This window comes from Bidens hawaiensis, unplaced genomic scaffold (genome assembly GCF_021521415.1).
Source record: "Bidens hawaiensis isolate Kalapana, Puna unplaced genomic scaffold, B.hawaiensis_p1.1 tig00041675_1, whole genome shotgun sequence".
Taxonomy (NCBI): domain Eukaryota; kingdom Viridiplantae; phylum Streptophyta; class Magnoliopsida; order Asterales; family Asteraceae; genus Bidens; species Bidens hawaiensis.
In genome coordinates, this window is record NW_027497376.1 from 70,469 (window position 1) to 87,689 (window position 17,221).

At 37.7% G+C, this 17,221-nt stretch overlaps 2 protein-coding genes and 2 pseudogenes across 2 annotated transcripts; 2 read left to right on the forward strand and 2 right to left on the reverse strand.

The window, feature by feature from the left end:
* The first annotated feature begins 593 nt into the window (after nt 1-593).
* Nucleotides 594-1,151, forward strand: LOC143593093 (secreted RxLR effector protein 161 pseudogene; annotated as a pseudogene).
* A 4,589-nt stretch (nt 1,152-5,740) lies between these two features.
* LOC143593096 (chlorophyll a-b binding protein 6A, chloroplastic-like) lies at nt 5,741-7,527 on the forward strand. The gene is made up of 4 exons (XM_077072830.1): nt 5,741-5,976; nt 6,632-6,734; nt 6,926-7,214; nt 7,310-7,527. Exons 1-4 carry the CDS (start codon nt 5,783-5,785, stop codon nt 7,462-7,464), a joined length of 741 nt encoding a protein of 246 aa, XP_076928945.1. The 5' UTR covers nt 5,741-5,782; the 3' UTR covers nt 7,465-7,527.
* A 1,739-nt stretch (nt 7,528-9,266) lies between these two features.
* On the reverse strand, nt 9,267-9,869 carry LOC143593094 (secreted RxLR effector protein 161 pseudogene; annotated as a pseudogene).
* A 3,804-nt stretch (nt 9,870-13,673) lies between these two features.
* LOC143593097 (G-type lectin S-receptor-like serine/threonine-protein kinase At4g27290) lies at nt 13,674-16,446 on the reverse strand. The gene is made up of 7 exons (XM_077072831.1): nt 15,480-16,446; nt 15,257-15,391; nt 15,017-15,174; nt 14,744-14,954; nt 14,378-14,615; nt 14,138-14,288; nt 13,674-14,026 (listed from the first exon to the last, which is right to left on the reverse strand). The coding sequence occupies exons 1-7, from the start codon at nt 16,375-16,377 to the stop codon at nt 13,739-13,741; spliced, it is 2,079 nt and encodes a 692-aa protein (XP_076928946.1). The 5' UTR covers nt 16,378-16,446; the 3' UTR covers nt 13,674-13,738.
* Nucleotides 16,447-17,221: the final 775 nt, after the last annotated feature.

Consider the following 17,221-nt stretch of genomic DNA (forward strand, 5'->3'; position numbering starts at 1 on the left):
GCAATGGAGGAAGAGATAACCACCCTGTACCGAAATGAGACATAGATTTGGTTCCAAAACCTGATGGTGTTAAATCGGTGAGTTGTAAATGGGTTTATAAATTAAAACAGAAAATAGATGGTTCTGTGGAGCGGTTCAAAGCAAGACTTGTAGCCCGTGGTTTTTCGCAAGAATATGGTATTAACTTTGAAGGGACATTCAGCCCTGTAGCCAAGTTAAAAACTGTTCGAGCATTGTTAGCTGTTGTTATAAGTAAACGATGGACGTTGGCACAAATGGATGTCAACAACGCGTTCCTTTACGGTGAGCTCGATCATGTAATTTTCATGGACTAGCCGAGTGGTTTTGAAAGCAAAGAGCATTCCGAATATGTATGCAAATTGCAGAAAGCAATTTACGGGTTTAAGCAATTTACGTGTTTATGTACGGGTCAAATCCTATCGTTCAACTCAAGTCAAATCTGTGTGTGCGGTTTCGAATGAAAGATTTGGGCAAGCTGGTAAGGTTTCTTGGGCTGGAACTAGCTTATAATGAAGATGGGGTAAATTCTGCATCAAACGAAGTATGCGAGTGACATGTTATACAAATTCGGTATGGGACCGTGTAAAACCGCGCCAACACCAATTGAAGCCGAACTGAGGTTATACTCAACTGTTGGAAGAAAGCTTGATGATCCAACAGTTTATAGGAAGATGGTTGGCAGCCTAATTTATCTTACTCTCACAAGACCGGATATATCGTTTGTTGTTGGGGTTCTAAGCCGCTATATGCAAGACCCTCGAAAGCCACATTACTTAGCTATTCAGCGTGTACTTTGGTATGTGAAAGGAATAGTGAATAAAGGAGTAATGTTCAAGAGGGAGTCAAGTCCAAAGTTAACGGGCCTATGTGACGCGGATTATGCAGGTGACTTGAACAAAAGACGGTCGACTACTGGTTACGTGTTTATGTACGGGTCAAGTCCTATCTCGTGGTGCAGCAAACGACAGCCAACCGTGTCTCTTTCGACCACGGAGGCGGACAATAGGGCAGCAGCCATGGCTGCCCAAGTGAGCATGTGGCTGTTTCAGTTGTTCAAGGATCTGAACCAGCCCATATCGTATGGAATAAAGCTGCTGTGTGACAACTGTTTCGACTATAAAACTTGCTGAAAATCCAGTTTTTCACGCGCGGACGAAACATATCGAAATCCATTATCATTTTATTAGAGAAAAGGTTCTAAAAGGCGAGATTGAAATGGAGTGGGTTGATACAGAAAACCAAGTTGCAGATGTGTTTACTAAAAGCCTTTCAAGTACCAAGCTTTTGAAGTTCTGTAGCAAGTTGAGGTTAACTTAAGTGAAGATTGAGAAGGAGTATTAAATTGGCAATCTTCCAACATGTGCTTCTGGTCAAAAGTTGCTGCACATGCTTATTTGGAGCTTATCTACATTATTTGTTATTTTTATTTTAATTGTTTTTATCTTATGCAAATATGAAGGAGGTTGTTAGTATTAGTTGGGTACCAATTCTATAGGGAGTAGAACGATGGAGTAGTGGCCCTAGTTTTCAGCCTTGTTTTCCTATTTATTTTCCTTATATCTGAGTTTTCATTATTCCATTTTTCATTTGAATAAACAACAAAACAAAAGAGATTATTTCTCAAATTTCATAATTTGTGTGTTTGCTATTGCTTTGATTCAATCCACTTCGTTTATCACTAATTATTAATCAAAACCAGTTTTGTTGGTTACAACTGAAACAGAAACATTACACAATATCAACAAGTGAGTTGTTTGGGTGGAGCCTCAGGCCTAAATCAAGAGCCGTATAACCAACAAACAGTTGAACTTAATTGAAAAGAAAGAAAGAAAGAAAGAAAGAAAGAAAGCCGTAACTACTTAAGCATCATCTAACCTGATGTAGAATTGAGAATACAAGAGAGAGAGAGAGACATAAGACGAACCCAACACCAAATTCAATTGGGTCAAAACATACAAGCTATTGTTAACCTGATTATTCACGGATTAGCCTGTTTATTATTATTATTATTATTATTATTATTATTATTATTATTATTATTATTATTACGGGTATTTTTATATATTTTAATTTTAAAAAATATGTTTTAGTTTTATGTAGAAAAATTAAGAGATAATTTTATGTTAAGATTTGAAAGTCAAAATATAAATTGGCATAGTATTCAACTGAAATATAAATTGTGGCCTAGTAGAAGGCATAGTTGCTTCCGTGGATATCCAAGTTTGATCTTCACTTGTGTCATTTTCGGTGGGTTAAAGCATTAAAAGATTTGAGCTAGGCCTTGTGTAAGGTTGTTGGTTCGATCTCGAGCTCGCCCGAGTTTTCGCCTCACCATATATTATGCCGAAGTGTTCAATCCCACCTTGTGTAAGGTTGTCTGTTCAAATATGGATATATGATACGCCAGAAAGTTCAGTCGTTGTGGTGGCATAACGACTATCAAATGACAGCTAGCGAATGGTTTATCGGAGAAACCCCCAAGCCAAACTTTGAAGCCAGCGTAGGCCTGTTTAAGACAACATAGTCTGGCTAGAGTGGGAACAAGACTCTCCAATTTGGAAAGTGTGGTGGCCTAAGCACAATAAAGTCGTCGTTCTAAAAAATATTGTTTTATATAAATTGTAATTTTAAAGTATTACTAAGTAAACAATAAGAGTCATTTTTTGTGCAAAACTCGTACATATTTGTGTTGTGTTTAGGTTCATATGTTTAACATGATATTTTGGTTTGTGTCGTGTTTGGGTATTAAAATTTTGAGTTCTTATCATATTTGACCTAATCCCACAAACGTATAGCCCATTTGGCATCTATATGGGATGGCACTTAACATGTCGATGAACCAGGAAGGAAAGTCGACATGAAGAAATATATTAGGCTTTCATGATTTTGTTGATGGTGTCTTTGAATTGGATATATGAATATCATGTTAATTTGAATTTTGGAGAAAACTTTTAGGCTTTCACGATTTTGATGATTGTATCTTTCATGTTATCTATACATGAATAAAATATTAATTACCAATTTGAATGGGGGAAGTGCGATACGTTTTTAGTGAATGGCTACTTGCAACTTGCAAGTATATTTACATGTACATTATTTGAAGGTCACGAGCTTTTTCAAGGGGTTGAGAAACCTGATCGCTAATACACTTGAAATGTTATGGGCTTCAACTTAGGCCCAAGGAGCCTCGCGGATACACTTGAAAGTAGGGCTGAGCACGGTTCGGTTCGGTTATTAGGAGAAACCCAAACCGAAATAGAAGTAATAGGTTATTTGAATATGCAAACCGTTCGGTTTTCCGGTTTATCGGTTTTTGGTTTTTCGGTTAATTTCGGTGTCGGTTCGGTTATTTTCGGTTTTTTTCAATTATGTGTTGACATTGCAAACAAATTAAAAAAATGAAAATGCATATTTTAAGCTTGTATAAGAACGCGTTATAGTACTACAGTCCACATATATATTGAATTAAAAAAACAAAAATAGGCACGTGGAACTATGCGAATACAAAGTTGCTAAATAGGGTTTAAAAATTAAAAAGCATTAAAATTTTAGTATCGATCTTCATTCATCATCTTATTTATTTATTTTAAAAGTTTGGTCTATTCCTCATCATCTTGATAATCTTTATCATCATCAATCGGTTCGGTTCGGTTTGGTTTTTTTCGTTTTTTTAAAAATGGATAACCGAATCGAAATCGAAATTTCTGTTTTTCAAAAAACAAAACAAAAATTAACCGTCGGTTAATGCTTCGGTTTAGTTTTTTCGATGCGATTTTTTCGGTTAATTCGGTTTTCTACTCACCCCTACTTGAAAGTTATGAGCTTGACCTTATATTTGAGGAACCTCACAAGCACACTAAAACGCTATGGTAGCGTTTGGTAGGCGGGAATGAGAAGAGGAATGAAATGAGTCATTGCGAGAGAATAAAGAAAACGGTGTTTGGTTAGTCAATGGAATGGAATCAACGACTACACAAGGAATCTCATTCCATTAAATCAATTCCTCCCCCCCACCCCCCCCCCCACCCTTTTTTCTTTTTCATTCAATTTCTCTTTCACCTTACTCTCTAGATAAAACAACCTGACAACCACCACTATCACCAGACCACCACCACAAACTGGCGAGGCCCCCACTAATCAATAAGATCAGGCAAATTATATATTGTATTAGATTATGATAAGAAACCAGTATAAGAAAAATTCAAAATAAAAAGGAATGAAGTGTTTATCGTTACATCATCCTTTAAAAGTTAACCTTTTGTTTATTGATAGAAGCTAAGAGCATTTACAATGAAAGCTTTATAGACACGTTTTCTACATATTATAAAGGAAAAAAATATAGAGAAAACAACTAAAACCGCGTCAGAATCTCTACGATAGAAAAATATTTAAAGAAAACTAATAATGTTGATAAAATATAACAAAGAAATAACTAACATTACCAATAGCTTATCAATTACTTCCATTGGTAAATTAGTTTGGGTTGGGACACTATTTGAAAATAAAAAAAAAAAGAAAAAATCATCAAACTTGGCCAAACTAGTTTCCCACCACAAACTAGCTTGCCCACTACCATCATGGTCACATGTCACTAAATTATTGGTTCAACTTTGAATTTAGTTTTTCTTTTTTTTTTTCATACTAATTAATTTTAACAATAAAAATGTTTTTTCTTAATAACTTTTAATAAATAAGTTTTTAAAAAAATCTAAAAACACAGTATTTTTTAGTTTTTTTTTTGTGAATACACAGGTATAAATTTTATTAAAAATATAAGATTGCAAAAAAATATATTTTTATAATAAACTACATATAGTGATATACATAATCCGACACTTGTCAACTCCGTATTGGTTCATAAGATTTTTCGGATAAAACTTATTATCTAAACAATCTAACATTATCTTATTATGTAATTCATTATCCGACACTTGTTAACTTCGTATTGGTTATTTTTAAATAAAGAAATTTATTTTTATATTTATAAACACTTTTAATAAAAACAACAATTATTAATAAAAAACAATTACAAATTATATTTATTTAATAAAAAATATTAAACGTTGGGTTGCTAATGAGTGTGAAAGGTTTGGGTTTGGTTGGATTTGATATGTGAAAGAGAGAGAAATTAATTTTATAATAAAGTTTGGGTTGGGATGGTTTGTGAATGGGAATGGTAATGAGATTCAACTAGGTAATGATAATAAATAATAAAGAACTAACGTTAAAGTGATATCCTATAAAAAATAAAAACAAAATAGTTTCTTTTTGACTAATTGGAATGATGTCACACTTCGTTAATATTGTAATGTTAAAGTTATATGTATTTAGCTAATCTTTTATAAACAATAGTAACCAAAAAAAATCAAAGATAAACTTTAGATAAAAAAAATAAAAAACTAAAAAATAATGCAACAAAACAACCCATCCGAACTCATTAGTGACCACAACCTTTGATTCCCTAGAAAAATAAGTAAATAACAACCACCACCAACTGAACAAAAAAAAATCAAACAACACAAACTAAATTCCAAAACTACCCTCACCTGCCACGCAAGCATTTTGATCTGGATGAACCATCCACGTGGTCCAGTAACAAGCCAGTATCCCTAACACTTAGCCAATAACAATCAGCATTTGGATATTGCATTACACCACCACAAAATCTCCTCCATATTACATGCACCACAACCATCATTCATCAGCCACCATCCTTACCGACTAAAGTTCTTCATTTCCAGATTGAATTTTTATTCTGGGAATGGCTTCTAATACATTAATGAGCTGCGGTATCCCCGCGGTGTGCCGGCCTTCGGTTCTCTCTTCTTCTAAGTCAAGATTTGCAACTGCTGTGCCACTTTCTGGTGTTGCCACCAATGCTTCTAGGATTACTATGACTTCTGACTGGATGCCCGGCCAGCCACGACCACCCTACCTAGACGGATCTGCACCCGGGTGATTACTACTAACTCTTAACACTTTTATATTTGTATTATAACTTGTAAGAGTTTCTTTAGTTTATTTACTTCTAAATGGCAATATTTTGGGAATAGGACAGGTCAACAAACCGGTTTCCTGGTCGGATTTAAGAACCATAGGCGTATTAGTTAACTTTGAAAAATATTTGAAAATAAGACCTAAATGTAAATACTATATTAAGTTGAAAATTTAATATAAGTAAGTTGTTATATCTATTAAACAAAATTAAAATGTATGTGTATATTTAGATTACAACATAATATCTTCATGGCAAAGGATTTTTAAATTTTCATTTATATGGGGCGAATTTAAATCTTGACAATGAAAATATTGGTAAAAACATTTGCAAATAAAAATATCTTTATTGAACCGGTTCAACCGTGGGTCCAGCTCCCTGGCAATAAATGGTGTATAATGTTATAAGCAAGCAATTCCATGAACACGTATTACATTGAAATCAGTATATTTTTTAGCGACACTTCAATATTCGACTGTAAATCATTAAAAAATGAAGGCTAGTCGTGTTCTCATTTTTATGGCTTGTAATCTTCGCATAGAAACTAATATGTAGCCGGAAAATTATTTTCATAAGTATCTCTAGGCCTCTCAATGTGGTTTTTGCATTTTTCAGGGATTTCGGGTTCGACCCACTTCGTCTAGGTGAGGTCCCAGAGAACCTTGAAAGGTTCAAAGAGTCTGAGCTCATTCACTGCAGATGGGCTATGCTTGCAGTTGTAAGCCATTTATCTGACCAAAATATGTTATAACTAAATTGGCATAAATGAACCAATAATATCACCAGTTTATGTGTTTTGACAAATAGTTTTGCTTTGCTATAGTAGGCTAATATGCTACATGTGACACAAAACCATAGAAAACAAAATATTAACTAGTAAACAGAGGACTAATAATTTAAACCTTGCAGCCTGGAATTTTGTTACCAGAAGCCTTAGGATTGGGCAATTGGGTAAAGGCACAAGAATGGGGTGCTGTACCGGGAGGACAAGCTACATACCTCGGGAACCCTGTTCCTTGGGGTACCCTACCCACCATTTTGGCTATAGAGTTCCTCTCCATTGCCTTTGTAGAGCACCAAAGGAGCATGGAAAAAGACCCCGAAAAGAAGAAGTACCCTGGTGGCGCTTTTGATCCGTTGGGCTACTCAAAAGACCCAAAGGCGTTTGCTAAGTACAAGGTCAAAGAAATCAAAAATGGTAACGGCCAAAACATATATACTCTTTTGATTTGGAGTAATATGAGTTTTTTTGTATTTATCAATGTGTTTTTGGATTTATTTTATGAAATGTAGGACGTTTGGCGTTGCTGGCATTCGTGGGATTTTGCGTGCAACAATCAGCTTACCCTGGTACCGGACCTTTGGAGAACTTGGCAACTCACTTGGCTGACCCATGGCACAACAACATTGGAGATGTCATTATTCCTAAAGGAATTTTCCCAAACTAAAATACGTTATCTGTCTCTGAATTCATTTGTGAAATACACGTAACTCTTCGGCTTGTAATGAAATGAACTTATATTAGTGTTGAATTGGTTTTGTGAATCTACAAGTTAGTTTCAAATTTATATTCAGCATTTCATTAATTACATTTTATTTCATGGGACTGTAAAATATGATACAAGTAGTTTTTCTTATAAGTAGATGAAAAAGTTGAAAACTCAAGTGAGAGTTTGGTGATTATCAAGCAGGCAAGCTACCTAAGCTACAATACATGTGTAGTTACTATTCCCATTGGAATCTCTATCTCCATATTTAAAAAATAAAACCGGTTTTCTTTTTGAATTTATCTCTAAACTTTTTTGGCAATAGTTCTTTATTAACGTAATATTGATTGTCAACTAACCCAACTTGCTCAGTTTTGTAAATGCATAAACTATAGTTTTGATGTGAACATATATTGTTCTTTTAGTCAAAATCTACCAGATAATGGAAATGATTTGAGTAGTCGCTGATGCTAAATCAGTAGCTAACAAGAACACGAGAGTTGAGACGATTTTCTGGGTTTTATAACTTTAAAATATGATTACAATACTAGAATGGGAAATAACTTTTAGGTAGCGTTTGGTATGCATGAATGATATGGGGAATGGAATGATTCATTACGTAGGAATGAAAAAAGTGGTGTTTGGTTGCTCAATGGAATAGAATCATCCATTATACATGGAATCCCATTCCATCAAAACCATTCCTTCCTACCCCCCTTCTTTTTTTTTCATTTCATTCCTCCTTCACCCTATTTTCTCAACAGCACCATCACCACCTAACAACAACAACTACCACTACCATCGCCATCACCGACACCGTACCGCCACCATCGCCACCACACCACCACCAGCGCAACCACCGCCACCGACGTCGCCACCATCGTCGCTGTAACCACCGAAAACATTGTCACCGCCGCTGCCTGACCATCACCGCCACCCTACCATCGCCATCACTACCAATGCTACCACTGGTTGACCACCGCCACCCCCATTTCCACCGTCGCCACTGCCACCACCACTTTCGTCGCCGAAGCTAACACCACCACCGTCGCCATTGGGATTTTTTTTTTTGTAAAAATAATTATTTTGAGATATGAGTGTTTTTATTATTTTTATTTCAATCATACATTTTTTTAGGATACCAAACAACATAAAGTAATAATTTATTTCATTCTCATAGATGAACCAAACAAGACAAAGGAATGGAATGATCAATTTCATTCCCTTGTCCATTCCATTCCTTCTTCCATTCTATTCCCCCTTCATTCCATTACCTCCAACCAAACATACCCTTAAATTGCATGAAAAGCAAACTAAACCTACTGCTACTTAAATAGACAAAACAAAATAACAAAACAAACATCCCATGTTGCATGTGGCCCATAATCTCCACATGATTAACTGATTTATCTTCCACTAACTCCATAATTAACTCCTTAACAACCGGAAACTTTGTGACCAAGCAACAATTAGTTAACAATCTCCCCTCTAATGTTGACTTGGTTTGACTTCAACAACTCCGAACAGTGATCTCATTTCTCCAAACTTGATCCTTCCCAACGCCTTGGTTAGGATATCGGCCCTTTGAAACTTCCCGCTCACGTGCTCAACTTGGATTTCATCTCGTTCCAGACATTCACGAATAAAGTGGTACTTTATGTTGATATGTTTGCTACGACCATGGAACATAGGATTCTTCATAAGAGCTATTGCCGACTCGTTATCTACCAGTAACTTTACTCGTTGAGCTGTTTCCCAGTTAACTAGCTTACCAAATTTCTCAACAACAATGCTTGGCAAGCGGCTGATGTAGCAGCCATGAACTCGTCTTCGCAAGAGGAGAGGGCGACCTTACGCTGCTTTTGTGATGACCATGTTATTGGATTGCCCGAGTAATAGAACACGGTACCCGTGGTTCCCCTTCTATCATCTAAATCACTTGCATGACTACTGTCACTATACCCGATCAATCTTCCATTTCCTCCCCTTGAATATTTTAAACCAAAATCAATAGTTCCCTTTAAGTACCTTAGGATATGCTTCATGGCTGCAAGGTGGCTTTCTTTCGGCTTCTCCATGTATTTGCTAACCGCCCCAACCGAGTACCCGAGGTCCGGCCTTGTGTGAATCAAGTATCGAAGACTACGGATAATCCTTCGGTAATCGGTCGGGTTTACTTCATTTCCAGTTTCATCTCTTGTTAAGCTCAACTTTTGGTCCATAGGCTTTTGTGTTGGATTGCAATTCCACATTCCAACGGACTCCAAAATTTTCTTCACGTAACCTGATTGCTTTAGAGTGATCCCATCATTCGTTTGATCAACTTCAATACCGAGATAGTAAGAGAGCCTGCCAAGGTCACTCATTTCAAACACTGATTGCAATTTTAATTTAAAACTTTATACATCCACTTCATATGCTCCGGTAACATTAAGATCATCCGCGTACACCCTAACGATCAAGGTGCTCGTAGATCGTTTGAGAGTGTACACCGCCGGCTCCGACGCACATCGAACGAAACCGAAATCCTTCAATGACTTATCAAGGCGGGCGTTCCAAGCCCGTGGTGCCTGCCATAACCCATATAACGCCTTATTGAGCTTGTATGCAATGTGTTCTTTACCCTTCACTACGAACCCTTCTGGTTGTGCAACGAACACATCTTCTTTTAGTACACCATTCAAGAAAGCCGATTTAACATCAAGGTGATGTACAAACCAGCCCTCTTTTGCTGCCAACAAGAGTAACAAATGGACGGTTTCTATCCGAGCCACCGGTGCGTAAACTTCATCAAAATCGACCCCCTTTTTCTGTATGTAGCCCTTCACCACCAATCGGGCTTTGTGTTTTACCGTATTACCTTCTGCATCCTTTTATAACTTGTAAACCCACTTCAACCCAATTACTTCCTGACCCTTTGGCAGGTTAACCAAAGTCCAGGTTTGGTTCCTTTCAATCGACTCTAATTCGTTCTACATAGCCACTTCCCAATCACTATTACTCACAGCTTCTTTGTAAGTCGTTGGCTCATCTCCTGCGAGCAACAATTATTCATTTTGATCTTCAATTTGTACCGTTTCATCATAGACTTCTGACAGGGATCGAAAGCCTTTAGGTAGGGTATGATCATAATTAGTGTTACCCACATCTTGGTTCTCTTTACGAATCGGTGATGGTGAGATTTGAGAGGGAACTGGTGACGGCATGTTTTGGGTGTCGTTATGAGGTTGAGTTGGTTTATAGGGCATTTGTTGTTGTTGGGTTATATGTGGGGAATTATTGTCAAAATGGATAATAGCCCAACTTGGTTTCAGAATGGGTTCTTCACACTAGCTTTCACTCCAAGCCCATTTTCTTTTTTCTTCAAACACCACATCACGGGCTACATAGACTTTCATTTGGTTAGGGTTAAGTAGCCTGTACGCTTTGCTACCTTCTTCAACTCCAAGATACATCATCATTGGACTTCTATCACTGAGCTTTGTCATCTGTGTTGGCAATTTCTTCATATGCGCTACAAAACCAAACACCTTAAGATGGTGGAGATTCGGTATTCGCCCCTCCAACATTCATATGTTTTATTTTTGAACCCCTTTGTCATGACCCGATTAAGTATATAAACCGCATGCCACCGCCTCTTCCCATAACGTCTCCGGAACCTGCATAGTCTTCAACAATGACCTAGTGACTTCAAGAATGGTGCGGTTACGGCGTTCGACCACACCGTTTTGTTGCGGAGAGTATGGCGCCGTTTTTTTTCTCTTTATTCCTTCCTGTTCACAAAATAAATCGAACTCACAAGAATTAAATTTACCACCACGGTCAATACGTAGTCCCTTAACCTTATAGTAACTTTCTCCTTCGACCCGGTGCTTGAACCTTCTAAATAGTTCAAGTGCTTCATCTTTTGTCTTGACAACATAGATCCACATGAAACGACAATAATGATCAACAATTAATAGGAAATACCGGTTACCTCCCTTTGTTTCAGGCGATATCGGGCCACATAGATATGCGTGAACGAGTTCTAATGGCTTGCTCGCTCTCCACTGTGTCTCACCCGGGAATAGTTCCCTTACTTGCTTCGCTACCAAACATCCATCACATATTTGTGTCGGGTAGGATATGTTGGGCATTCCTTTTATCAGCCCCATTTTCACCATAGAGTCGAGAACTCCGAAGCTTACGTGTCCAACCCTTGCATGCCAGACCAAAGCCTCATCATCCATCTTTAGTGCCAAACAAACTAGTTTGACTATCTTCAAAACCACTTTGTACAGCCAATTTTTAGCCCGCTGTACTTCTGTCACCAATTTACCGGTCTCGTCGAATACTCAAAGATAACCGTGCTTCATCCTGACCTCATACCCATCTTCCGTCATTTGGCCCAAACTGATGATGTTACTACGAAGGGCCTGTATATAATATACCTCGGGAATCATAAATTGATTACCATCTTTGCACTCGAACAATATCGTCCCCTTTCCTTTAATCTGAACTACCGAACCATCTCCAAAGCTTACTTGGCCTGTCACTTTATCATCCAACTCAGAAAAAGACTCTTTAACCCCTGACATGTGGTTACTTGCCCCTGTATCAAGGTACCAAGTGTCACAAAACATTTCCTTTTTATCTTCATGCTTGTGAGGAACTACTGTTTCTTCATTCAACATGAGCATGGGATTCACAATTTCTTCATGAACTGCCAGCCAAAGACCAAGTTCATCATCGTGTTTGTCCACCAGATTCGCTTCAACCTTTTTTTTCTTTCTTACATTCCGATGTGAAATGCCCTTGTTCATTGCAATTGAAGCACGTGACGTGTTTCTTATCACGCGGCTTACGACTTGTTTCGCCCGAGTCACAGTTTGAACCACCACTCCAGTGGCCTCCTCTGCCACGGTATGAACCTCTAACCTGCGACCCAATACAACCGCCCCTATCTTGGTACGAACCTCGGCCACGTCCGCCTTTTGAGAACCCTCTTCCAGTTCCCTTTTGGGTCTGTTGAGATTCAATTCGGGTGAACAACAACCCATTGTCATCAGACACGTTACTTTTCCGCTGATTCAACCTATCTTCATAAGCCTTCAGCCGCCCAATCGCCTCCTCGAACAACATCGAATCGACGTCCGAACATTGTTCTATAAAAGCAATAAGTTGGAGATACTTTTCGGGGGCTGAGTCAAGTAATTTCCTTACGAATACGTTCTCCTCCAACGTCACACCAAGGCCACTGAATTTGGAAATCATACCACTTAATTTCCCGGTAAAGTCATCAATGCTTTCACCGTCTTTCATCTTCATCGAGTCGAACTCTCGCTTGAGTGTGTGCAAACGCGCTTTTTGCACTCGTTCAGCACCCAAGTACCGAGTCTTCAACGACTCCCAAATTTTACTCGCCGTCTTCATCTTTGCAACCTGCAACAAGACATCTTCGGGAATCGCTTGAAAAATGAAGGCTCGGGCTGTTTTGTCTTTCTTCTCGTCAGCGGCCGTACCGGCCTGAGGTTCGACTGAATCCCACAACCCGTGGGCATCCATGACAGCTTCCATCTTGGTGGACCATGTGGTATAGTTTGTAGCGGTTAGGGTAGGGATTTGCAATGAAATTAAACTGGCTTCTTTCGGGGTTGTGCATTTGTGTTTACGACAGACATGTTGTTAAATTTCGGGTATTTGGGCATAAAACTTGAGCGCTCTGATACCAAATGATGGTAAATCAGTAGCTAACAAGAACACGAGAGTTGGGACGATTTTCTGGGTTTTATAACTTCAAAATATGATTACAATACTGGAATGGGAAATAATTTTTAAATTGCATGAAAAGCAAACTAAACCTACTGCTGCTTAAATAGACAAAACAAAATAACAAAACAAACATCCTAAGTTGCATGTGGCCCATGATCTCCACATGATTAATTGATTTTATCTTCCACTAACCCCATAACTAACTCCTTAACAACCGGAAACTTTGTGACCAAGCAACAATTAGTTAACAGTCACCTAGAAACCTGTAGCATCTTAAATCAAACAAGAAGTTTAACATGATAAGATACATAATGCCAGTCACTTTGTGAAAGTGTGACTTTATGAGACTGATCTATATACAGACCATGATGCCACAATCACTTTGTGAAGGTAGAACTTTATGACACTGAGCTATGATTTTTCAAGGGGAACTCTTCAGGATTCGAAGGTTGTTAAGACTATTTCAACTATAGACATGTGTTTACTACCTTGGATGCAATCGTGTTATCATGTATTCGTCAAGTGAGGAAACATAGTCAATTTCACGATAATTCTCATCTGTGAAAAAAGCTGGTTGTTTTGGTTCAGGTAGCACACCCTCACTAAGCAACATCAATAGAACTGATAACATAGTTGGCCTATCTTTTGCATGATGTTGCACACATAATAGGCCGACATGTATGGATCTTAGTACTTCAGGGACCACACATGAGGCTTGTAAGCATGCACTCATTAGTTGAATGGACTTCTTTTCTTTGTAGAGTCTCCATGCCTACAGAAGATTAAAGTTCATATTTAATTATACGTACTAAAAGGAACCCTATTTCAAAGAAAAAACAACTTATATATTGAGGTTAGGATTTATGTAGTGAAATTAACTTACATGCCCAAGAAGATTGTCACTATGGTCTTCATGAGAGAATTCTCTGTTTTTCTTCCCGCTAACTATCTCTAATAACAGAACACCAAAACTAAATACATCTGACTTAATAGAGAAACGCCCATGTAAAGCATACTCCGGAGAAATGTAACCACTGTAAAATAGTTGATAACGAAACATAGTTCACAAACCAGTATTAGAATTTTAAATTAAATAATTGATCAAGTTCTCTTATATACTTACTATGTCCCGACAACTTTCTTTGTCTTCGCGTTGGTATCATGTCCTACAAACTTTCTTGCAAGGCCAAAATCTGATATCTTTGGATTCATGCTACTGTCCAGCAGTATATTACCTGCCTTAAGATCTCTGTGTATGATTTGAAAGCGGGAATCCTGGTGTAGATACAGAATACCTCGAGCCATTCCAAGTATTATTTGAAAGCGTTGACCCCAGTCAAGTATTAAACTTTTTGTTTCATCTGTGCAATATTTGATAGTTAGTCCTTGCATATTGTTGATCTATGAGTCAATTTGACAACAAGTGTACTAGATAACATGTGAACATGTGACACCATTAATTTTCAAGGAAGTCTAGAGAGAATCAAACCAAATATAAACGAGTCCAAGCTTTTGTTAGCCATGTACTCATAAATCAAAACCATTTCTTTTCCATGAGAGCAGTATCCAAGAAGCTTCACGAGATTTCGATGCTGAAGCTTGGCAATAGAAATGAGTTCATTTCTGAACTCATCAGTCCCTTGCTGAGATGTGTCTGAGAGCCGTTTAACAGCTAATTCTTGTCCGTCTTCCAACACACCCTAATTAATAAAAGTTAGCAGTTTTTCCTTACCATGCTATTATAGTCAAATCAATAAATTACCTTGTAAACCGGACCAAAGCCACCTTCTCCAATCTTATTGGAGGCACTAAAATTATTTGTGGCCTTTGCTACTTTATTTAGGCTAATGAAAGGTGTATCATCAAGAAGTTGCATCGGCACACTTGTATTCTTCTTATCAAGGGCGTATTCCAAGTCTTCTACAAAATGATAAGAATTTACATCACATGCATTAATTTCTAACAATCATACTCTTATAGAACAAAACATTTGTACTGTTACCTTTCTTTTTCATGTGAATCTTTTTCTTTCTCTTTCTACAGGCATAAGCTACCACACACAGAACCAATGTAGCTGAAAAAACTGATAGGACCGTGGTGATCACTCCTTTCCATTTGTTTGAATCGAACTGGTGGCCTTCAGTTAAACAAAAGATAACAGCTAGTAAGTTCTAGAACATAAGCTAAAAGCATAAAGATCAAAAACAATGATGAAACATGTGTACCTGCTAACTCAGAAGCAACCATTTTTATGTAAATGTTATGATCTTCACCATACTCTCTGACATCCATCAATTCCTTAAACCATAGCAAACATCCACTTCCGCCGTTTCTGATATCTAAATTTGCATAAGCCGTACAAGAAAAATTCCTTCTGCAGGCCATCTCACACTCTCCAAGGGTCATGCCATGATCATACCATGAAAATCGTGTGTCAGGTAATTTTATTCCAGAAAGTTTCTGAAACGCAACCTGATTCCATGAATCCAAAGGCTTTCTATGTTGGCACCCACTTGACCAGTCAGATGCTTCCCATTCTTGTGGGAATTTTGGTTCAAAACCTTGCATACAACTACACGGTGGATGCTTGTTGATGTTACAAAGTCCATAAGAACCGCAATGTTTAAAAGGACAACTAGTATCTCCACCACTATCTGCATACACAACCCACTCCTGTTTTTGATCGATCCAACGCAAAATCATTATCCTTCCGTCCCACGTCAAAACTCTCCTCTCAATAACTGAGCTTACAAGCTCGTATTTATAATATATTTCCTTCTCGTTGATAACAAACTCGGCTGAGAATATTGGGTTCGGTATTTCAGTAGCAAAGCCACTAAACCAAACGCCAGTCCACGGCCCAAGTCTTGATAGTATAACCGAACCTCGTCTCCCGAATATTTGTGGATATCCATTTGTGTCTATTACATGACTATACACACCACTAGATGGATCATCAGGACTCTTCCAAGATATCATGGACCTCTGTAACCCTCTTACCATATCCTTCCCAATTTTCATTCCTGGTAACATCGTGTCACCGGGATAATCAAAACTTTCCCAAACAACATTTCTATTTTTATCCCATAATACAAGATTTCCGGTATCCAGAAGCTGTAACATGAAATCATTACTCCCCACCGATACCGACACTGTTGAATTCGATGACCAGATCACAATGTTATCGCCACCAAGAATCTACAAATTTCCATCTTTACAAACTTTGAACTTGCCAGATGTATGGTGGAGTGGGGTTTCCCTGCTAGCAACCCAAACAACTGTACCTGTTGATATATTTTTGTACCATATCCCCAAATACCGTTTCGTGGTGTTTCCGGGGCTGAAGAAACCGAGCTCATACATCTCACTATGCGAAACAATCGTTTTGCCATCTTTGAGTTCTTGATTTGTAGATAGGGTATCAAATGCTTCACCATCTGATGATAATAAGAACAAGGTAGTTAAGAACAATATAGTAAATGTTTCAGGCAAAGTCATTGGTGTTCAATAGGATGAGGTATTGCAATTTGATATGGGATGGCTTTCATAACTTATTTAGAGATGAAACTATGAATGTCAACCACTTTTACTGTAACTGCAACTTGCTCCACCTCCATCCAATCAGACTCTGAGCGGTTTAATCATAATTTATTACTAGCAACAGCGACGTGTTCCCCATCCTATCCTTTGTGGGTCTAGTTAAATATATGCATGAACCTGTTCAACAACAAATTTATATAACTCATTAAAATGAAAAACACACATGAATTTGGATTGAATAACTCTCAATCTTATTAACCGGACTTGTATAATTAGGGATAGACTCCGAACTCCTAGTTAGATAATAATTAAAACCCACATGTTTATCTATTAATCTAATTAACTATCATAAATTATATACTAACTCCTTTAATCCATAACTCAAAACTGGCCCTCTCGACCCAACCTGACATGGACTTGTGTTCAA